Source organism: Poecilia mexicana, unplaced genomic scaffold, assembly GCF_051168715.1.
Source record: "Poecilia mexicana isolate PSO_F unplaced genomic scaffold, ASM5116871v1 scaffold_19, whole genome shotgun sequence".
Classification (NCBI taxonomy): Eukaryota; Metazoa; Chordata; class Actinopteri; order Cyprinodontiformes; family Poeciliidae; genus Poecilia; species Poecilia mexicana.
Window position 1 is genome coordinate 20352902 of NW_028263388.1, and position 24161 is coordinate 20377062.

At 38.2% G+C, this 24161-nt stretch overlaps 1 protein-coding gene and 1 pseudogene across 1 annotated transcript; one reads left to right on the plus strand and one right to left on the minus strand.

Moving 5' to 3' along the window:
• Positions 1-400: 400 nt before the first annotated feature.
• On the minus strand, positions 401-13835 carry LOC106920905 (protein phosphatase 1 regulatory subunit 1B-like). The gene is made up of 5 exons (XM_014992218.2): positions 13446-13835; positions 4629-4712; positions 3073-3148; positions 1307-1423; positions 401-1224 (listed from the first exon to the last, which is right to left on the minus strand). The coding sequence occupies exons 1-5, from the start codon at positions 13572-13574 to the stop codon at positions 1118-1120; spliced, it is 513 nt and encodes a 170-aa protein (XP_014847704.2). The 5' UTR covers positions 13575-13835; the 3' UTR covers positions 401-1117.
• Positions 13836-22535: 8700 nt separating this feature from the next.
• On the plus strand, positions 22536-23778 carry LOC106920903 (neurogenic differentiation factor 2 pseudogene; annotated as a pseudogene).
• Positions 23779-24161: the final 383 nt, after the last annotated feature.

Genomic DNA, 24161 nt, shown 5'->3' on the forward strand with positions numbered 1-24161 from the left:
GGAATTTGTAGATTTTGTGTGAACATTGAGTGAATTTTGCACATTTATTGAAAAACCGGAGGGACTTATTCATGTAAATTGGAGTTTAGAGGGCTACATAAAAAGCTGTGGTGGGCCACATTTGGCCCGCGGGCCTCGAGTTTGACACATGCGTTTTAGATAATCAAAAGTTAATTATACCAGACTAAATATACAACCCATTTTATTCTCTTAAAATTAATATGTGACATTCTTAAAAGTGACACATTCTGGACCACCTAACCCGTTAGATACACAAAGGAAAATATTTTATTGCGTAATTTTTACAGGCAGATTGTTCAATCCCACTTAAAGCAACAACCTGTTTGAATAGGTTTATTAAGAATGAATGCATTAGTTATATACACAGGTTAATATATTATATAAAGATTAATAAATGACCAGGTAATTTATTTAACTGTGCAAGACTACCGATGCCAGTTAAAAGTGCTTTCTCAACTCGATCACATTTGCTACAGTGACCATCTTACAAAAGCCTGTTCATAATGTCCCAGCACATAAACATGGCTACATTATCACGATTAGTTGGATTAGTTCCCATAATTATTAAGATGGCAGCTGTGCAGATGCGATCATCTGTTATTTATCCTCTTTCCTCCATTGACCTTGTGTGCAAATATTCAACAAAGTTTGCATCTTCAGAGTGAAACGAGTGAAATTCTGATAATCTACCACCAAACATGTATATGTAGCAATTATTGTAGTTGATGTAAATGTTAGTTTTATTTTTATGTGGCACTTTGGTGCATGTGGTCTAACATCTTAATTTACAATTTGTAGCCAAGAAAGTAAACTACAGCTAAAATTCTTACTCCTGTTTTGATGCTGACATGGAATATTTCTCCAGCTTTCTCGGCTGTTTCGGGTTAAACTTTAACCCATATCTGCTCATTTATATTCTTCCCAGATGATTGTATGTTTCCTCTGCTCTTTCTTTTTCCACCTCCAGCTTTATTGTTGCATGCATGCACACACCTGCAGACCTAAAAAGCACATATGTACACGCAAAAAATGTCCACGCATGTGCTGCACAGGCGCGTTCTCTGCAAACTCTCTTGGCCAGTTTGTCTTCTTTTTGTCATTCCCCCTTTCCTTCCTCCAGTTCTGTGGTCTCGGCTCTTGCGTCTGAACTTCCCAGCATCTCACAAAGATCCGTTGAAGGTTCGCTTTTTTCTCTTAAGTCCGCTGTGAAAGAAGTTTTAAATGGAAAATCACTTCCTATTCAGAAAAAGCTTCAGTATTAGAGGGGAAACTGTGCACCACCCACTTGAAGTCGATGCCGCCTGCTGCTTTTCCTCATCATCGGGTTGCTCCTCTTCCTCTCCAGAAGAGGGCGCTTCTCTGTCCAGAGACTTCAGGTGTGCTGCCGCCAACATCTGGACAGCTGGAAACACAAATTAGTAAAACAGAAACTCAAACAGATGGAAGGGTTAATGTCTTTGACGTTTGGGCTAAAAGTGTTTAACTTACAAAAGAGGAAGAAGAAAGATGGTGAATTCACCATGTTTGATTGCTCAATAAGACGCAGATCACATCGTTTAGGGACTGAATCAACACACTGACCTCCTTATCTACAATTTTTCTGTTCTCAAAACTTCCTTTTTAGCTAACATGGTCAGGGAACTAATGCTAAAACATCACTTGTCTTTGTTCGGTAGTGCTGCCGTTTTCTGTCACAGATAAATAACAAAACCAACCGTCTGCCTATATGACGTAATCCAGACCATGATTCATCTGACCAGGTCAGGCACAAGGGAGTTTGACCTTTCCAGAGGGAGCTGGGAGTGACCTTAGCGATACTCCCCTACATATTAAATATAAAATGATTATTTAAATTTCTACATGGGTTGCTGGAGGAACTTAAAGTTAGAATACCTTATCTTCATTAAGCCATCCATATCAGCAGTGATTACTCATCATTGACAGCGTTAACGTCTTATGAAACGATTTATTTTCATTTGCAGTGTCACTAGGTAAGCTAGTCATTTCATTTGGTTCTCCAGCTGTACTTTCCAAAACAGCAGAGCTTAGATCATGAAATAAACCCGAGGGACAAAACCTGGGCCAACAGCATGGTTGGAAAAACTGTCCTACTGATATATGAATAAATTATTAAATTGTTTCAGTGTTTTAGTGCATTTGTGGACCTTCTCCAAATAAATGTATTACTGCATTTATTTCTAACTCTGGTCCTCCATACATGCTCATCAATTATCTGCTAAAATGGCCACCAAACAGAAAGAGAGAGAAAAGAAAACTTATCTCAAAGAATTTGAAGACTTTTGAGCCAAAATCTACCTTTAAGCTTCCTTTCTAGCTTCCTGTGACAGCTTGCTGTACCGCAGTGCTAATTCTACTTTGTGGAAGCAAAAAGTAGAAATTCTGTATTTTTTCATTTGTCTTCTGCTGTAAAAGTGCTGCATCTGGCAACATTTCTGTCAGTATTTCTGCTCATGTTGGGTGAGCAAGATTTCCTAATATCCTCAAGTCCACAGTCCATTTAAAAGTTTTTTTTAATCAATTTCTTAGTTTTATGGGGAAATTAAAGAAGCAAAAAAACCTCATGAAAATGGTACCTTCATATTTAAAATCATGACCCAATTCTTTTATCATCTCTGGCCAAAATTATTAACATCCAGCAACAGAGCAGCAGGTTACAGAGACCAATATGCTGTCTTTTAGATACTTTAAAAGTAAACTTAAACTTGCTCCCCCACGAACAAACAGAGAAATATTTTTGCTAGCATTAGCAGCAGCATGTCTGAATATGTGAAAGAGAGCATGTTGCAGCTGCAGCCCCTAATCCAGGATGATCCAGAACGGACCCACAGCTGTTTTTGCTCCTAATCTGACATGGCACACTGATCCACACTCATAGGCGACACAGAAACCAACAAATCAGACTGTGGATACAAATGTCTGGATTTTGACGGACATGTTCCAACTCAGCATTGGATTCTCCATTCATGTTTGTGGTATGTGATAAAAGAATGAGGACACATTTGCAAGATAATTAAAAAAAAAGGCATTTACCTTTAAGTGAGGGTGGCTGGTAGGTTGCCATGTGAACCAGTTTGGCTTTCGTGGATCCATTTTCACCCAGAACCCACTGTGGAAGCAATGAATGAGAATCACTGTTCGCAGCAGACAGATGTTTCAATTGACATCTGGGGAGGGGACTAAGACAGCCCAACATTATCTTGTTTTAGTATTTCATGCAAAAAATGAAAATTAAAACAGAGATGTGTTTTATTTGTAACTGACGGCTGGAATAAAAAGTAGAAGAAAAGATGACACAGAAAGGTTGTTACTGTCGTAAAACAACAGAAAGAAAGAATATTTTTGGAGTTTTGTCGGGATGTGTCTGGCAGAGAAAGCAACTCGAACTTTTTTTTTTAACCATTTTACTTACTAATCTTTTTATATTTTAAATTTGCAGGTAAACAGAAATTAAAACGAGGATTTAAAAGGAGTTAGTCAACTTATCTTATAGCAGAGCTGGTCTACTTTCTCGGAGATGAACACTTACAAAAGTTTGCAAATCTCTCTAACTTTTTTCACGTTGTAACCACAAAATTCACTTGTATTTAGTTGGGCTTTTATGAGGTAGAACCAACACAAAGTACTGCCGGATGAATGATTTTCAGATTTTTTTCCCCCAACAAATTACTATCTGAAAAGTGTGGCCTGTATTCAGCCTCTCTAAGTAAACACTTTAAATATTATATATTTCCACTGAAATTAGAGCTGCTTCTGAAAGTTTCCACCAGTTAGTCTTTTCTGAATTCTGGGAATTTATTTGAAATTATTTTCACAATTTTTTAACTATAAGTAATTCCAGCTCTTACAAATGCCGTGATCTAAACCTTTTTCCACTTCAGACGCCAAAAGATAAAATAAAATTAGCCTTAGTTTAATTTAAAGAGAGCATCTTTTTCAATGCATTTTCTATTTCTCCTTTCTGAAGTTAAATGCTTGCACCACATTTTACCAAATGGTGTCAGAGTAAAGAAGCTGAATGCAAATGTCACATTTTTAGATCTTCATGTGCAAAATATTTTGAACATTATTTTTATCCACTTCACTTTGTGTTGATCTGTTAAATAAAATCTGATGTTTGTGTTTTTAATGCGACAAAGTTCAAGAAAAAGAGAAAGTTCAAGGGGTGTGAATACTTTTACAAGGCCCTGCATACATATGGAAACAACAGAACAATATTTTAACATCAACAGCATAAATTACATTAGATTGTATTTGTTACATGAAAAACTCTTGCTAGTTTTAATATAAAAAATTATTTAAATATGATTTTCAAATATTCTAGTGCAATCTTTTCAACTGAAAACAGCTATGTTCATTCCTTAAAAAATGTTTGCATCTTTACAACTTGAGAGTAGGTTAAATTTAGGGGGAAAAAAACTGTCTGTCATTTACACACTTTCTTTATAAAACACCCAATTTCCACACTGTGTAATGGTGTAATAAAAAAAGAGTAGCAAAAAAAAATAAAGTCTGGCACTTCATCATGAAAGAAGATTAAAGTTTGATATAAAAGTTCTCTGGTTTGACTTGTAACTCCTCGGTGGTACCTGACGCGAGCTGCTGTCTTCCTCTGGTGATGGCGGGTCTGTCAGTTTGAAGAGAGTGGCAGGTGTTGGCCTCCGGCGTCGAATCTTTGCAAAGACAAAAAGAGAATTTTCTGTCTGTATTTGCTTGTATCAAACTGCAGTGTGTAAGGCTGCGTACATTTCCATTTTTTATGAGTTTGCAACCAGGACCTTTTGCTTTTGTTCTGGAGTTGGGGATCTCGTTTCACACCAACACACTAAACTTGTTTCTTTCCTAAATGCTGCCATGGCCTCTCGTGTCGTCCGTGATGCATATAATTGTTTGAACGAATGACTTGGTGATCTTTATGCATTTCTACCCAAGGATTGATCAGACATGTTGAGGTTCACAGATGTTTTTCTGGATTTTTGCCATGACGTCTCACTAGAAAGGGTAAAACCCTAAAACTCATCTACAGATGTGATTTTTTTTTTTAAATAAAAATGTTTAATTAAACCTACTGCCGTCTCCCGAATATTTTAATACACACCAATCTTTAAAATATATTTTTTTAAAATATCTAAAAATGTGTTCTTTAGTCTGGCATATAACAAATTAACCAGCTTGGGTAATCCTGATGTAAAACAGGAGACATTTGTCTGATTTAATGTTAGACGATGAGAAAAATGTAAATGTAAATATCTTGTTCTTTCCAACACTACACAAGTTTTGCTTCATTGTATGTTTTTTTATCAATGGTGAAATTTAGATTTGTACCTTTATTGTCCTTTTTTTCTTGCTATGAGATGCGTAACAGCTATTTGTTATTTACAAAGCAGCGTGAGTCATCGGCTACAAAAGTTATGCAACTTATGAAGTGCAGAACAAAGATCCAGCTTTCTTAGCAACTTGTCCAAAAATAGTTCCTAGCAGAGGCACCCCAAACTCTATAAACCAGGTAAAGTTTCCCCCACTTTAGTGATTCAGTGCATTGCTGCAACATCCATGAAATGCTTTCAATTTAAAATATTTTCACATTTAAAACATTACTTTTATTACTATAACATTTGCACTTTGGAAACATTTAAAGGCTTTTATTTTCAAATATATTATTTCTGCTTTTCAGGAAATATTTATTTTTGTAATTATACCTTTTCAGGTTCTAGCATGTTACTATGAGTATTATTTTATTATTGGAGCACCTGCAGAAGGAAGGACAGCAGCGTAGGCAAAATACATGTGGGCGGCTCCTCCTACTGCCTCTGCTTCCCTCCGTTTGGAAAATTTATCTCTTCAACCTAATATACTGCTGATATTTGAGAATATGATTTAAAAGCATCACAGAAAGAAATAGACAGAAATCTCAGTGAAAATCAGAACCTAGGCGCCTGTTTGAGAGCTTTTGAGATGTAGACCTTTGTTGCAAGTGGAGGCAGAAGGTCAAGCTCATACTGAATGTTGTTGTTATGAAAATCTGAGATACAAAAACACCAGTGGGAGGTTAGAGCTGTGTAAAGTGTTTTTTTACACATGTACACAGCAGGAAGTGGGATTTTTTCCTTGGTTTTAGAAATTCAGCACATTGGATTTCCATGTAGTATCACCTCACAGAAACAAGGTTATGGTACGGATCCTGCTGACCTTCAGGGGTTTTCCTGTGTTCTCCTTTCTACACCTGAATGTGTTTCTTGATTTCCAAAACTGCCCAACTCTGTCAATATTTCTGCCCGATGAAAACCAAAAGTTCAGCTTTTTTTTTTATTATTAGAAATTGACAGTAGACAAATAAAAAACGTATAATACTCATGGTTTCCCCCACTGTATTAGAAGCCTGGCGGGCCACCAGGCTTAGTATTGCTTTTTTATTTAAGTCTTTTTAAAATGATTGCATTTCTTAAGACTTTATAGTTGGTTTTCAGGTATTAATCTTCCAATCTTTTAATAACACATAATTATCAAGTGATATTTTCAAATTTTCTGTCAACCTTTAAAAAGGTTTAACTCAAAAACACGCAGTTTTACGCTGGATGAATAAACCGCCAGGCTTAGCAAGTTTTCAAGGGGAAACCGTGATACTGTAATGTTATCTTCTGGCAGCACAGTCAATGAAAAGACTGATGACTTTACAGTCAACCAGCAGACAGTCTCTGACAAAAAAAAAGGTTATGGGTAAAGAAGCTGATTTTTTCCGAGCAAAGAAATGGAAGATTGAGCGAAATAAAATAAGTGTACAAACATTTATTGGGAAAACTGAGAATTAAAATCTATTCAAGAGATTGTTTTAGATTCCAAGGCATGGACTATGGGATCCATTGCTGACATATCCAGGATTTGGTCAAAAATTGTTGAACTATAGAGACAATAACAACATTTTCATTAGCCTTAAAATCGTGCAATTTCACATTTTGAAAATAAATTTGCTTAACGGAAAAAATGTCAATTTTTCAATGTAAAGTTTTGGAACTAGAAAGAGGTGGGTTTTTGGCAGTATCAAAATTAGTGTACTTCACAAAACTGTAACGTTATCTCTTAATTCGCATCGCACAAGTCATGCGATCAAAAATCGGATGCTACTACTGGCAGAATAGACGAAGAAGACGACAAGAAGCGGTAGAAGGATCATGGCACGACATGTTTTTTAATGTCTTAATGCGTGATTTCAATTGCATTTCTTTTTTAATGGAAACAGCACATTTTGTGTTTTTTCCGACTGTAAAGTTTTACGCACATTTTCAATGGAAACACAGCCAGCCAGTGTTACTTCATGTTGTTTACACCCAATTCTGACCCAATGATCTGGATGTTGCAGCTGAAAATTGGTAAAGTTTTTTGCAGTCTGTGAACAAATAGCCTCAGTTTTTTGTCGTTATCTGACAGGAGGTGGCTCCCCGTGTGGTCTTCCTACGCTTTAGCCCATCTGCTTTGAGTTTTGACATGCTGTGCATCACCATCACTATTCTGTTGTTGGTTGAAGTAAAGACAGTTGGACCAAAGACATTTCGTTACATGTTTTTGTACACAATTAATCAAACTTTTTGCAGTTTTTATTTCTTTTCCTGTTAACTAAAAATCAAACTTCCACACTGTGTGCTACAAGTAAGAGTTAGTTAATAATTAAGAGTAACATTTAACCTCTAGAGTCTAAAATCACAACATTTATAAGCTATAAATGCAGTGTGGGGTCAGAACTGGTTCCTAAAGAGGCTTTTAGACAGATTCTCAATCCCTTTAGCCGTAAAGATCAGAGGGTGGAGCCATAAATCCCTTGTTGGGTTCATATAATGCTTTTATTTTATACTCTTAGTAATCCTGTGTCTAGTCCAGTTAGCCTGCAACCTGTTGAAGAACAGATGAAAAAAAGCATATAATTTGTATTTAACCTGTAATGTTGCACCAGTAAGATAACTTTCTGAATATGCGTGAGGCATTTTGTTGAATAATGTCTCTGGTTGTGGTCTTTTCTGCACTCTGAAGTCATTTTGGTAGACTGAAAGGTTCGTCATGTTTTCTCCGTTTGTGATTAACAATTCTCACTTAATTCCTAGAAGTGTTAATGAAGGAAAGGGATCAGCTCTGTAAGTATTCAGTCTTTGCATTTATTTATTTACTTACCTTTAAAATTCCTTGAACATGTGACCTGCTTTAATTATCAAAGACTCAGCTAAAATGAAAACCTAAGCATTATTCCCACTTCCAGAACTTCTGGCTAAAACTGTTCAATATTTCGTATAATTTCTGCTGCATGCAAAATGCCATACTTATTAATTGATAACTGAGCAAATACTCTGTCATTCCTGTAAATTAAATAACTTCCCGTCAGTTTGTGTTTGGAGCTCTGGGATGAAATTTAGTTCTTGGCTTTAACTGCCCTTGCCCTTAATTCAGTCCTCAGCTAATCTTTTTTTAATCTGTAGCCTCCATCCTTGGTTGATTCTTCCTCAGCTTTTAATGCTTTTTCTTTTTCTAAATATTGTAATAGTTAACTGTCCTACTAGAAAGCTGGGATATATTGGAAAATAAGAAGGTCACAGGGGTGCTTAAACTGCTGAGCTCCATTTCTAGACGTTAAACAATGACCAGATTCCTGGAACTGCTATGTTACTTCATCCAGTTGAGTGACTTGAATGCACTTGAACATGGCCGTACTCCATGACCTCTGGACTTGCTTCAGGAGAACAATCCAGAAATGTTTTTGGCCCCTAACTGTTGGAGTTTGAAGCATAAATGACCTGTACAGGTAGGCCTCAATCTCTTAGATGACGTGTCAAACTCAAGGTCCGGGGGCCAAATATGGCCCGCCACAGTTTTTTATGTGGCCTTCTAGACTCTAAAGTGACACATAAATAGAACCGTCAGAATATCAATGTGCTTAAATATTATTTTATCAATCAATTCAAAGCAGCTCTTATCGGTTTACTGCTAAATTGAATCAATTAGGCTGAGTCAGTCCCTCCAGGTTCTTGTGAATTACAGTGGAAATTCATGCAAAATCAACAAATTCCTGTATTTTTTCAGGCTATTGCATAATTGTGAGATTATTGCAGATTTTTCACAAAAATGAAACTTTGCATCTAAATGACAGTTTACTCCCACCTGCAGGTGGCAGTATTTATTGCTTCCACTAAACAACTTAATGATGAGTTATAATTCATAACGATGCAGCGAGTTATGAAAGGTCACAATTACCATCATACATAAGTGAAAATATTTCCAAATTACTACCACAAACACTTTTATTTTCCAAAAAGATCACAAAAACAAAAAAAAACATTCTGGCACAACCGGTCCTTTAAGAACATTCATGATCTTGATTTGGGGCAAAAAGAAAATGAGTTTGACTCCTGACTTAGATGGATCAACGAAACGCCCAAAGCTTAAGGTAACACAACAAGACTTAGCAGAGAAGCAGAGTTAACGAACCATGATGTTAATGAACCAACTCTGAACAACGGAGGCCCAGAAGTCAAAACTAATGAAACACAGGTGATGGCAATTCTCAGCCCAGAGGGAAAGACAAGGTAGTGAGCCATATCAACACGTAGAACTAGGAAAACCAGAAGTTCAAGCAACTTATGTAGTAGAAGATACAAAAAGAAATGTAGAAAACTAAAAACAGAAGCAAACAATTATGATGTGAAGCTGAAAAACCGCCAAAATGGTTTTCTTGGAAGGAAAACTGGCTTGAGTGATTGGCGGAAATATCTGCTTAGAAAGACTAAATGAATACTAACAAGGGGAAAAGAAACAACTGAATCTGAACCGCATGCATGTGAGAATGTAAACAGAACCAAAGATCAGGTTCAGATATTTCAATCAGGGATCCAAATAACAACATGGTGCCTGACAAAAGTGTTCATGCTAATTGTTTTTACATTTTCTAATGTTTTCTTTTAATAGGACTTCATGTAATGAACTGATAGTAAAAAGAAATGATTTACTGTGTAATATTCAGACTCCAATACTGCAATCACAGTCTGGTAACTGATATCTTTATAGTTCTTTTTGATTGGATGGGCAGCATTCATGTCATCAACTCAGGTCTGGACTTTGATTAGACCACATGTGTCAAACTCAAGGTTCGTGGGCCAAATCCGGCCCGTCATAGCTTTTTATGTCGCACTCTAGATTGTAGATAAACACTAAGTCTGTTCAAATATTATGTTATCAATCAAATAACATAATATTATCTGTTTACTGCCAAATTATATCAATCAGTCCCTTCAGTTTCTTGATAATTATTGTGGAAATTCACACAAAATCAACAAATCACCGCACTTTTTTGCGCTAATACATAATTGGGAGTTTATTGCGGATTTTTCTCAAAAATTGTTAAACCTGTCTTATTTGTACAACTGATGTCAGATTATAATCCATGATCTACACAGTGAGTAATAAAAAGTCACATTTACCGTCAAAAATAAGCACAAATATTTGCAATATTTGATTTTAATTACAAAAATCCTTTAAGAAATCATGAAATCCTGGAGGGACTGAAAAGATGTTCAATAACATTATTTAATGTTAATAATTCATTGATATTGTAACAGTTTGTAGACAGGTTTTATCAATACATTCTGGCACAACAGGCCCTTTAAGAGCATTCATGATTTTGATTTGGCCCAAACTGAAAATGAGTTTGACACCCTTGGATTAGACCATTTTAACCCATGAATATGAGTTCATTCCTATTCATTACATGGTTTTAGTTTTAACTCTACATATCTAACTGCTGTTCTTCCTGCACTGATTTGCATTTATCTGTATCCATATTTCAACACTGATCAGCTTCCCACAGCATGATGCAGCCACCACCATCCATGTGTAACTGTTCTTTTTAAAAAAAAAAATCAAGGTGATGAGCATTAGTTTTTGCTATAAAAAAAAAAGATGAACAAAAATGTAATACTTTTCTATTCTATGAGCAAAAGCCAAATTCCTTCCCAAGTTTCCTGTACTTCCTTCAGGACTTGTGGCAAATTTTAAGCGATCTTTGGAGAGGATAACTGTGTTTTTTGGTTTTCTGATGTTAGCCTTTACAGAACAATCACACACAGATCGACTCTGTTTTCTAATTAGGTTAGTTCTGCCGGTTATTATTTCCAGTTGACCTTATATAGAGTTCATGTAAAAGGTACACTTCCTTACATTTCAGCTATGCACTACTTTGTGTCTATCATTTAAAATCCCAATAAGATGACGTTGTTATTTCTGGTTTCAATGTGACAACATGTGAAAAAGTCCGAGGACTAACTGAAGCCACTTTTGCGAGCCTCTGTAACTGGGGGTGCTGAAGCAAACGATGATACGCTTCTGCTCTAGACGGGGCATAGAAAGTAGTCCGACGCTCTGGGGACAAGAGAGCTATAAACAGCAGATGTGCAAGAAGTATTTGAGTGGCTGGTGATGATTGATTTATTAGTTTATTTATGCATTCCAGGAAAGAACAAGCTTTCCAAACAGATGTTTTATTGAAAAGTTTCTCATCGTCCACTTGGGGAAAATTATTCGGATCTTTGACATGGCACCTGTCTCCATCCAGTAAGGGTTTCGCTCCAGGCAGCAGAATGCAATCTTAGGACTATTTGATGCAAAAGAAAAATATACAATTCGCTTCACAATTGTCTGCATGTTTCACCTGCACTTGATTTAGAAAGATTCAGCCTCAGGCTCAAGGCTCCTTTTACATAACAAACACACACAGGGCACCTCCTCCCTTTACATGAGTAAAAACGTGACCTTCTTTCCTTTCACATATGTGCTTCTGCTGCTTCTGTTATGCTCAGACAAATCTCATTTTCGGCTTTACAGATGGCTGCTTTATCCCTCACTTCCTCCTCATCCTCCACTCTTTTGAAGGGCAGACAACCCTCATTACTTTTAAAGGCTCCAAAACTATAAGGCAGCACAGCTCAGCTTAATCCTAGAGCTGCTGCCCACAGGGTAATGTGGAGCGAAATGGAGTTTGGCGAAGTCTTGTTATGCAAGAGCATTTTAACCTCAAACTTCTATAAAAGTCTCATGCGCCAGGAATATGTCGGCAAAAACAAAAAAAGCAGCAAAGTATCTGAAACTACCAACAGAAGTTATCATTAAATGTCCACCATTATGACCTTGATCTGACCTCTCCATGTCACAAATACACATTTGTTCTTTTGAGGTCATTGCTAAAGAAACTACTAGGCGTTTTATCCTACCATAACAACAGAAAGTTGAATGGAAGGAAAAAGTTTGGCTTAGAATAGTTTACTCTGTGTGCAATGAGTCTATAGTGGTGTACATGGAGGTAAATTAATACTGTTTTGTGTGTTTTTGTGTGTGTTATTTACTAGTTGTGTCGCAGTTTGACGTGGCTGTGGAAGGGGGTCAGCGTCACTCCGCCGTTGCTAGGAGACGACGGTTGTGCAACGGTGCTTGTTTTTCTAACGGCTGTGTAGCAGTACTGCTCGCGGAGTTACTTTGTAACTATTATTAAATTAAAATGTTGCAGACTCAATCACACACCCTTATTAAAATGCCATCTTGACTTGTGTATCACCTTGACTTAACTATATTTTGCAGAAGTTCTCCAAATGTATCGTCCACATTCGTCTTCAGGTGATTTTCTGTCTGAATTTGTCCTGGACTCTGATTCGGCAAAGCCAAAAGTTAAATTTTACTACGATTAAGTGATTTGGGTGTACAGTTGGGAGTCATAGGTTATGGAAATGTGGCCCAAAAGTTTACATTTTGCTTCATCCAGCCACAACACATTTTTGCAAAAGATTTTAGGCGATTTTAGCCAGGACTGAATGTTTTCTTTGAAATAACTCCACTCCCCAAGAGCTGCTATTCTGCAACATTTAGATGCATCCCTTCTCCAGCATATCTGAATTAAATGAACCAGTTTCACCTGACTGATACCTTTGAGATCATTTTGATTTGTTGTAACCTCTCTGCAACATCTGACGTTAGCTAAAGGAGCCAAATGACCAAGGTGAACTGAGCCTCAACAAAGAATTAGATACAAGGTTTATTGCAACTTTTTTGTTTGTTTTTCTCCAGCTATTTGGTTTGGTTTGTAGTGAAAACATGTCAAATATCAAAAAAGTAAAATAAAATAAAAAACTGGCATGTGTACAGTTTTATGTACAACTTCTACAACTTAAAATGTGAACTTTTTGAACTGAATTTCTAAAATATTGAAACTTTTTAATGATATTTTAATTGACTAAGATGCGCTTATATTGCGTTTAATTTAATATTATCACGGTAAACTTTACATTGGTCCACTATCTTTCAAAATCTACACTTTAAACATTTAAACATTTAAACGTCCCTGGAGGTGTTAAGCACAGGTTTATCACGCTGTGGGGTCTCACCATCTCCACCTGTCGCGGATCCAGCTGCAGAGAGATGGAGGACGGGACCGAGAACTGGATCTTCCTCCGCGCATCCTTGTCCGCCTCTCGCTCCATCATCTCCGGGTCTGTGGGCAGCAGCGGGTCCATGGCATCCAGCCTGTCACCTCCCCGCAGCCGAGCGCACCAATGTCCGGCTTTAAAACCCAGTCGGAAGAAGCAGCAGCAGCGATTTAACTATCGGCGCAGTTTGTTGTTAACTGTCCGGCGGTCAAATTGAAGCAGATGCGGGTGAATAAAAATATCTGAGTCTCTCTGAAAGTGACAGATTCTCCAGCTTCATCTCACTCTCTGGCGCTTTTTCTGCCCTCCCCTCTCCCACTCTCTGACCATATGCCTGTCCCGCTGTGATTGCCGACCTGTTCTACATAACGAGGAGAAACCGAGCTCTGTGATGCCTTCAGCTGCCGTCGGAAATTCAAAATTCAAAGTGGACGAACCAGAAATGTCGTGAGCCGATTATTATTATTATTATTATTATTATTATTATTATTATTATTATTATTATTATGCCTTTTCTTCAAATATCTGTACATTTATTATTATGTTTAGTTATTATTTTGTTTTTCAAGAAAAATTTTCACAAATAGGGACTGATAACACTCCAGTTGCGAGCTTTTCTACATTTTTTTTATAAACTTCAAAAGTATTTTATTTTGATTTTGTGAGAGAGACCAACATAGTGATGTTTTGCCCCTTTTACTCTGATACCCCTCAGTAAAATCTAGTTCTTTCCAGCTGTTTTTTGATGTCAATAAAGCCCAGCTGTGTATAATATCAATCCAGCTGTTCTGTGAAGGCCTCATAGAGAACATTAGTTTAACTTTTCTTCATGTGGAAGCTCAGACCCGTCAGTATTTGCAGAAAGATGCTGCAGATATTCTAGAGGGAGGTCATGCTGATCACCAAACTCCAAAACTTAAATCAAATTGGGGGAAAAAATTGACTAATAACTGCATTTCTCATAATCATAGTTAACTCTTTAACCTGTTAAGGAGCAATAAAAACCGTGACACTACGCACATTTCTTTAGTCAATTTGTATTTATAGCAAGTCGCCACGAGAGGGCGCCAAAAGGCAACGGTTTGTTATTTACTTTTTTACTGTTGATGTTTATCTCAGTATCTTCATTTTACACTTATAGTTAAAAACGCTGGTGTAACAGCAAGGCGTGATGCTGAAAAATGTTAAAAGGTTCCTCAGTGTAGAATCATAAAGCTACGAAAACACTTAGCTGTTTGTTATTATCAGCAAAACAAATCGCATGTCGCTCGACCGCCAGTCATCGCTTGCGGGGAATGTTGTATCGTTATGAATAGATCTCACCAGTCAAATTGTAATAGCTTCTTGTTACCAGCAGATGTCACCCACATCAAAAATATTAAAGTCCTAAAATGACAACCTAGAAAGGTTCTTTGTAAACAAAGCCAATTATAAGCCATAATAAAAACGTTTCATGTTTATCAAATACGAAACATTCATATTTAACAATAAATTAAATGGGAGATGACATGGACATTTTTATTATTACTGGGATAAAGTTGTGAAGTGTTACAGGAGGGTGGTTAGAAATCAATATGGAAACCGTATGGGAAAACTACAGGCGGCTTTTAGTTACTCTGCAGGAGCTGCTGACATCGCCAGCTCAGGTGGAGAAATCAGGACAACTATTTAGTTATGAAAGCTGACAGAAAAATATCACAAAGAAAATATTTCTTTCCCACTACCAGTTTCCCTGCGGTGAAACTGGTAGTGGCAGCATCATGTGTCATCAGTATCATGCATTTCTTCAACAGGGAGATGGGTTCTGTGGCTCCAAAGAAAAGGCCACCAGTCCCCACAGTTATACAAATCATCATCTGCTTATTTTTGGTTTCTGTCTGTTTAATAGAAGAAAGAACGTTATTGGGTTAACTGTAGACCAAACGATGACTGGAGCTTGTTCCTTAAGAAAGTATGCTAATTCAATAAATCTAAGCAAAGTCTCTGCGCTGATTCTTCACATTTGTGTGAAACCTGTTCCACTTTGGCCTTGGCTACATTTTTATCAGAGGATAGGGAACAACATTTTGTCTTTTTCAGTAAAAATAGAGAGAACTTGCTCCTTGGTTACTAAACTGTGCATCAGTAATATGATGGGGATGATAAGCCCGGTCCCCCTGGCTTTCTCGCTTATTATTCATTCCCTTTCTTATTCCTTGACTTCTGCTCCCTCTCTGCAATCTGTGCCTCTGCCACCTTTGGCACCATCCACCCACATGGCACCTGTGCCAAGCCTGGCAGCACAAACGGGACGCTCTGCTTAGCTCAGTTCAATTGACTCGTTTAGGCAATTGCACCCTGACTCTGATCTCAGTCGCTGCCCGGATATTTTTTTCATCCTTAGCCTTTGAGTGGACATCGTGGAGTTTTCTTCCCCTTTAAGATCATGATTTTTATTTTATGTATTGATAGATTTTTTTTTAATCAAGTGCCAAAAGTACCAAAATAAAAAATATTTCTATAAACAATAAATTTCATGTATGTTGATTTCAAACTGCATAATTAAAGAAATTCATCCATAATTAAATAACTAAATGTGTTACATGTGAATAGATTTTTTTGAAGGTTTCCCGCAGAAAGCTTGTGGCGCTCGGCAGTCGTTCATCCAGCAGCCTGCTGTGTTTTTGAGTTAAAAAATGTTTAAAGTTAACAGAAATTTTGAAAATATCACTAGATATTATGTGTTATTGGAAGATTAATATCTGAATACCTACGATAAAGTCTTAAAAAATGCAGACTTTAAAAAAAAGCAATGTTAAGCCTGGTGGGGGCACAAGTAAAGCCTAGTGACCCGCCAGGCTTATAATACACTGTGTATTTATATTATTTAATAATGTCTATGGTGCAGGTGGATGTTGTGTAGCACATGTGTCAAACTCAAGGCCTGGGGGCCAAATCTGGCCCGCCATAGCTGTTTATGTGGCCCTATGGACTCCAAATTACATCAATAAATCCCTCCAGTATTTCACAAATCTGTAAAATTCACACAGAATCTGCAGATTTTTACTTCAAATTTCTCTCAAAATTGACCCAAAACACTGGGTTTAAGTGACTGCTGCCTCAGTCTTACTTGATGATTATTTGATACGGGGATTAATAAAAAATCACATATGAGATCATACAGTAGCGCAAATATGTAATGTATGCTTGATTACATTCCATAAGCTAAAATCATACATTGTTGTTTTTCAAGCTTCATTCAATTATTTCATGTTTTCTCAGCTGCAGGTGCACCAGCGAAAATTTTGGACTTGTCAAATTTACAACAACATTTGATTGGTTATCCAATTGGATGTTCTATCCGTCCATCCATCCATTGTCTATACATGGTTACCCTTGTAGGGTCACATCTGGTGCCTGTCTCCCGCCGTCAGGGAATGAAAGTCGGGGTCGGCTCTGGACAGGTCACCAGTCAATCAAAGGCCAACACTGACAAGCAATTACATGCTCACACCTAAGGGCAATTTAGAGTAATTAACCTAACAGTCAGATTTTTGGACTGAGAGGAAGTTGGAGTACCCAGAGTGACCCCAGGCCAGGGTCTGAACCCACAGCCTTTTTGCTGCAAGGCAACATCAATAACAACTGCACCACAGACCTGCAGCATTTTTTAAAATACTTCTGTATTTTCTTCCAGTTTTTTATTTTTTATTTTTTTAGCATACTGGCATATTAAGGTAATCATTTACATATTATTTTTTTGAATGGCTTCACAGTGACACAGTTGGGTTCTAATCCTGGGTTCAGATCCCAGTCTGACTTCTTTCTGCATGGTTTACATGTTCTCCAGCGCATGCACTCTGGCTTCCCCCCACAGTCCAACAACATGCCCAGTTAATTGGTCTCTCTATACTGTATTTAGGTGTTTGTGCACGGTTGTTTGTTTTGTGTGTCTCCATATTATGGATTCTCACTTTGATGGATAAATGGATTTATTGAAACGTGGGACACTTGAACCTCCAGACTTCCATATTCAAAGGATGTAGTAAAATTATCGTATTTGGTTGTTTGAAATTGCTCATTAAGTTAAAAATTGAACTAAAATATTTTTAATTGTTTTTAAAAATAAATTTAAAAATTAAATTGTAGCACTTTTAGGCCTCCAAACACCATTCACAATTGCAAACTAATCAAATATATTCACAAGTATTTACTTTTTTTTATCAGAAATACAACGTATTTATCAAAACAAAACATTTATTAATGACATCTGTATTTTTGTATGTTCATTTGAATATTTGCATTTGTTTAAATGACACCTTTAGGCAGTCATGTAATTATTAATTTTCATTTAGGAAATTCTGACCTTTATGGACGTCCATAAATCTGCATTGTGCCAATATAATGATTGAATACATAGTGAAATAATTGCATCTACTTCACATATTTATTAATGATACATTTATCTTATTAAATATTTGTAAACTAATTCTGTCATTTCACTTTTTAATGACTTACTGAAATTTTTGGACCACCTTACTACTCCAAACTTTTAGTCAGTAAAACTATATATTTTTTACATGACACAATAGTTTAACTGTTTATTAAAATATTTTGTAATTGTTTACCATATTGTTACAATTATGTAATAGTTTGTGATATACTTGTGGCACTTTTGCACTTCCATACACCTGCTGTTTTTATGAGTTACAAAATATTTATTAATAGCATGCTTTTTAGCTAAATATTTATTGAAGCATTTATTTGTTTAAATGTTCAACTACATCTTGACAATTTCTTTCGTTCTTTGTTTTTTCTTTGCAATAAATTTACCTCTCATGGACTGCCATACTTTTGGACAAAATTGTGGTTTTAAATTTATTGCTTGAATCTTACAGTTTACAATTTTTTTCTCCCCCAAGACAAAAGTGAGTTGATTTTTCATTCTACATTATTAATCCACAGTAACCCTGGAGTTGTCACTATCTAACGGTGCTCTTTGTTTTGCTGTAGCTGCACAGGATCAATCAGAAATGTTTTTATAGGCTTACTATAATTATTTCTAGTAAGGGGATTGTTTTCCTACACCCCATATTTGAGATTAACCCCGTTTTCCCCAATGATAGCGGCTAAAAGAAGCATTTTTATTTGTGCCATCTCGCTCTTATTCCATTTTTCCTTTCAGCTCAGTGACAGATGGCGAGTCCTTCTCCCCCGGGGGAGTGGGGGAGCTGGAGGGGGGCAGTCTCTGTGAATGCGGCCGCATGTCAATCACCGGTTCTCATGTGATGGTTCCTGCCAATGACGTGCCAGCCATATGGGCCTGGCATCAGAGCTGCTATGTAACCCACCCGGTCCCGCCTCTGAGGTGGCACACGGCTCCCTCTCCGCACGGCTTGTGCAGCAGATACAGACAGATCAGTAGCAGCGGCGGCGGCGGCGGCAGCAGAGGATCCAGACAGAAACGGAGTGGCAGGAAACAGGCGTGAGAGCATCCACGCAGCATCCCCGCAGAATCCGCGCAGGGCGTGTGGATGTGATGCCCACCCGGAGAGAGATGGTGTAAACAAACCAGCTTTGCCCCGTCACTGAGCTCCACCGCGGAGGTAGGTTAACCATCTCCTGTTCTGCTCTGCCTTTGTGCTTGTTACTCCTGCAGCGACGGAGAATATTAATGTCTCAAAGCAAAAAAAAAAAAAAAAAAATACCTGAAGATAATTCAATGCCTCAGTTTGCTCTTTCTCTCTGATGAAATCAGACTAGATCCTAAACTCATTTAAACCCCCTTCAGAGCTGCTCTTTATGCATTCTTGCATGTTTAAATGAAAAGATTGCAGTTGAATAAATCAACACAATTAGAAATACATCCCAAATAGCATTTTTTATTTTCTTATAGAAAATGAGCATCGGATCTGTAATTTATTTGTGGCTGCATGGGTGCGTGTGTGTGTGTGTGTGTGTGTGTGTGTGTGTGTGTGTGTGTGTGTGTGTGTGTGTGTGTGTGTGTGTGTGTGTGTTCGTGCACGACGCTCGTCAGAGCCGTGGGGGTTGAATTCTCCACAGAGATACACGGGCTAATTGACAAGGTATTGGTTGGCATTAATTACATTGTGCTTACAAGATTAGGGAGGGAAAAAAAATACACCCTTGGACTCCACAAGCACAGCTGAGCTCAAAAACATTTGAGAAGATCCGAGAATTTTAGGGATTAATTTTTTATTTAAATGCACAACTTTCCTGTTGAGCCCGACTTACAAGTCTGTGTATCAGAGCAACGTACTTCGTGTACGGATTCATTTTGCCCCGCATGCTGTGCGTAATGGAGATGCCTTCCTATCTTTAAAATTTATTTAATTTTCCTAAGATATTGAGAATCAAATTAGAAAATGGCTTATAAATATAATCCTACTCAAGTTGCTCTAATGCGCTAATCCTTATATTTTTAGTATCTCTTGCGAGCTTGTTTGGAATTTCACAAATAATTTAAGCAAATGAGGAATCTCGAGAAAGCTTTTTTTGTTTAATCCCCTAAGAATGCGTTTATGCGCAAAAAAATAAAAAATAAAAACAATGTTTTGGATCTCGTTTTATTCTGAGGCCTTGCTGTGCAGGAATTTCTAAGGGATGTCACTTTTCCTGCAGCAGATATCCGTACCTCGAGTGCGTCCCTCGGGAATAAGCTTATGCTGCCCGACAAGTCTCCTCACACAGGTTTAGGCCGAGGAGAGTCCGAGGCTTACGCTGAAAGCAATTAAATATTAACCTTTTATCGAATTTGAATGGAGACATTAAATAAGAATAACAAACACCCTATGGGGTGAAAAGCAGTCAGGTTTAATTACATTTCCAATATCTTTGACAAAATCATCAAGACGCGTAGCTTCGTTTGGATTTAAGATTTGCCATAAATATTTTAAATCGTTCCCAACTGTATTTCTGAACAAAATAGCCAAACTATTTTACAGTTTTATTATTATTGGTGGAATAAGTCGGAGACACACCTTGAGGCTATAAACTCATAACACTTTCTGACTTTTTCCTCTTTTTCGGGCAGGCCAATCCTCGTCTTGGCCTCTGGTGAGAATAGAGCTCATTAAAACGTGTCGTCTCTTTTTGCACAACACACGTGAGTGCGTCAACAGCCACAGGGCCGCAGCGTCATAGTCGGTGCTGGTCGATTATTTCGTAGCTAAGCCGATGATCGTTTTGTACCCGGTTCTTCGGGTTAGAAATCCTTTTTCTGCGGGACTTTCAAGGACGACTGAGAGTCAATTGGTGGCCCGGATGGAGAGGATTTTACACCCACTTTGACAGCCAACAAGGAAAGACGTTTTAACTTTGCTTATAGGTCACAATGGAGTCCATTGGCGCAAACGAGAATTAGCCAATAAAAGGTGCTTTTCCCTTCGGCACTTAGTTTTGGTCGTTTCGTACCAGACTTTTCAGGTACGAAACGAAACTCATTGACAAGTGAGGTTGATATTGTACCCTGTGGGTTAATTGGTTAACGTTTATGTTAACAAATCTAGTTTTGTTTAGTACCTGTTAACAAACCATTTCGTACCATCTCATTTTTATTGTTAAAAAAAATCTCAATAAGCCACATTGTTAAATTTATTATCTATCTATCTATCTATCTATCTATCTATCTATCTATCTATCTATCTATCTATCTATCTATCTATCTATCTATCTATCAGTTTATATTTTTCTGTCCTAATGACAGAGCCGATCCCAAGGTTGTATGGGGCCTCGTGCAGAATTGCAGTTCGGGCCCCACTCTCACCTACAACCCACTACATCAGCTGCAGTAACATGTCTTTGAAACTGTCCACACTTGGCTGTTTGATTCAAATCAATTTTTACAACAGAAAAAATAATTTGAAGCACAAATTATCAAACTAAACACAGGTCTTTAACATTTGTAAAGACAGCAGTAAAGACACCAGCACAAACCCAAGCAGGAAGACAGATGAAACTTTGAACTATAGTGAGATTAATGTATGACTAATAACATTACAGATAATAGAGAAATATGTTTCTCTCACAACTAATACATTTTTCAATTCATAGAACCCTATATATTTTTTTTATTTTAAACATCTTAAGACTTAAGTGGGGGAAAAATGCTACTCATCAATTTAAAAAAAAATCTGGCGCATTGTTAATTAAAATAACAGATTAGAAAGCTTTAAATTTTTCTTTATAGTCCAGTGCTCTTGGTCGACCCCTGCTGGCCTGGGGGTGGTGCATGCAAGCCAAACAGCAGTTTAGTTTTCTTTGCCTATCTGAGTATTTTTGTCTGAAGATCTATTTCCATGTATTCTTGTTTTGATCTCTATTGGTAGATATTTTTATTAGAGTCATTTAAATTTCCTGACATTAGACAATCAGTAGAAATGATAAAATTGCTGTAAATCGTCAAGAGGTGTGGAAGGTAGCTCAATTTTATAAGAAAAAGGAATGAAATTGCAAAAGAAACAGTTAAATAAAGGACCAAAACTACAAAAATTAGAAAATGGCCAAGAGGGGAAACGACCAGTTCGTTCATTGGCTTCCTAGTTTGAAATAGAAATACATTAAAACAAATTTACAGGAAATAATAAACAGTTTAATGCAAGTATATGTGTGAGGCATTCTTTTAATGATTCATAGAGAGATCCTTTCCAAAAAATGTTCAATGATTTTGAGGTGCGTGGTTATGAAATGTCCTGTTTGTTTGCAGGAAAACGAAGGCAGGAGAGGCGGAAATGGATACCAAATGGTTACGAATTACATATTTTACCTGATGCCTACAGAAAATGACTCTAGCTGGTTGCCAAGATGAATACGAGTTCACACATTGTTGCTAGAAACAATTTAGCAACCGAAAAGTCAAGTTCAACACCACCCAAGACGATACAAAGTGGTTAAGAGTTGAAATGACCAGCACCCCAAAAGAAAACAAATAGTTTCATATACAGTTCAGGTATGTGAACAAGATGGTTTGTTTGTAATAAGATAAATGAAGTAAGAAACGGATCGTCCAGCTGACGAATTGTATCCGTATCTTACAGGTTGTCTGCCACAATGTTGAGCCGTCTGTTCAGCGAGGTGCTGCCGGACGTCCAGCGGTTGGCGGCGGACTGGGTGCAGGACACCGACAGCGACGGATGCAAGGTGAAGGAGGAACGCGAGCCGTGCCACCTCGAAGAGGACGATTTGGACGAGCCGCGGGAGGGCAGCAGCCGGGCAGAGTCCGAGATGGCCGGGGACGACGACGACGAGGACGACGATGGCGAGGAAGAAGAGTGCGGGGACGAAAACGGCGGGGATAAACCCAAGAAGCGCGGCCCGAAGAAGCGCAAAATGACGGCGGCGCGCATGGAGCGCTCCAAGCTGCGGCGCGTAAAGGCCAACGCGCGGGAGCGCACGCGCATGCACGATCTGAACTCGGCGCTGGACAACTTGCGCAAAGTGGTGCCGTGCTACTCCAAAACCCAGAAACTCTCCAAAATAGAGACTCTGCGGTTGGCCAAGAATTACATTCTAGCCCTCGGGGAGATTTTACGCAACGGGAAACGTCCAGATGTGGTGACCTACGTGCAGATGTTGTGCAAGGGCCTGTCCCAGCCTACCACCAACCTGGTGGCGGGCTGCCTGCAGCTCAACACCAGGAACTTCCTGACCGAGCAGTGCGCGGACGGAGCCCGCTTCCACATGCCCAGTTCTCCGTTCTCAGTGCATCCCTACCCCTACCGCTGCTCCCGCCTTTCTAGCCCTCACTACCAGCCCGGAGCCGGAGCTCTCAATATGCGGGCCCATTCCTACAGCGGCTCCGGGTATGAGTCCGTGTACATGCCGGGCGGGACGTCCCCAGACTACAACAGCCCGGAGTATGAGGGCCAGCACAGCCCGCCGGTGTGCCTGAACGGCGGCCTGTCCGGGAAACAGCAGGAGTCCTCAGACACAGACAGGAGCTATCATTACTCTATGCATTACTCCGGACTGACCACATCCCGGCCTAATCACGGCCTACATTTTGGACCATCGGGAGCGCGCAGCGGAGGCGCGCATTCAGAAAACATCCCACCTTTCCACGACGTCCACCTGCACCACGACAGGGCGCCGCCATATGAAGACCTGAACGCTTTTTTCCACAACTGAGCAGCTCAGAAAAGGAGGGGAGCAAACTACAGGCTCACCGACTCCACAGAGACAATCCTAAAGAAAGCGTTTATTATTAAAAAAAAAAAAATGCAGCAGTCGGAGCTCCTAAACGATTACCTTCTGTGTCACCTCTATACTGTTGTACATCCTATCAAAAAATGTGTCCAGTAAATTATTCCTGTATGCAGAATGAGTGTAATTTAAAATGTGAAAGTCAAGAAGAGACATGTTGTGACAAAAACAACTGAAATAATAAAAGAAAAGGTGTTTTATAATTGTCTGAGTGGAGCGATCTTATTTTGCTGTGAACAGTAATAAATACATCAATAAATAAATTGCGGCTTATTCGAATAAATCAACATTTTAAGCAGTATCCGGAGAAAATGTTAGGTTTTAAACAAAAAAATGTCATTGTTTATTTATAACAAACATCAAGAGCCCAGTTTAAAGATAAGGGTTGGTGTTACTGTCCACAAATTACCTTTTTAGGAGATTTTATTTTTATGCTTCATTAGGAACAAATTTTAAGAAGATATTAGTGCATTT

Coding starts and splice junctions, on each gene's coding strand:
- LOC106920905 (XM_014992218.2), bottom strand. CDS start 13,574: ATGGACCCGCTGCTGCCCACAGACCCGGAGATGATGGAGCGAGAGGCG. Junction 4,713..13,445: donor ATCCGCGACAGGTGGAGATG/GTGAGACCCCAC, acceptor GTCTTTGCAAAG/ATTCGACGCCGGAGGCCAAC. Junction 3,149..4,628: donor AAGACAGCAGCTCGCGTCAG/GTACCACCGAGG, acceptor TTGCTTCCACAG/TGGGTTCTGGGTGAAAATGG.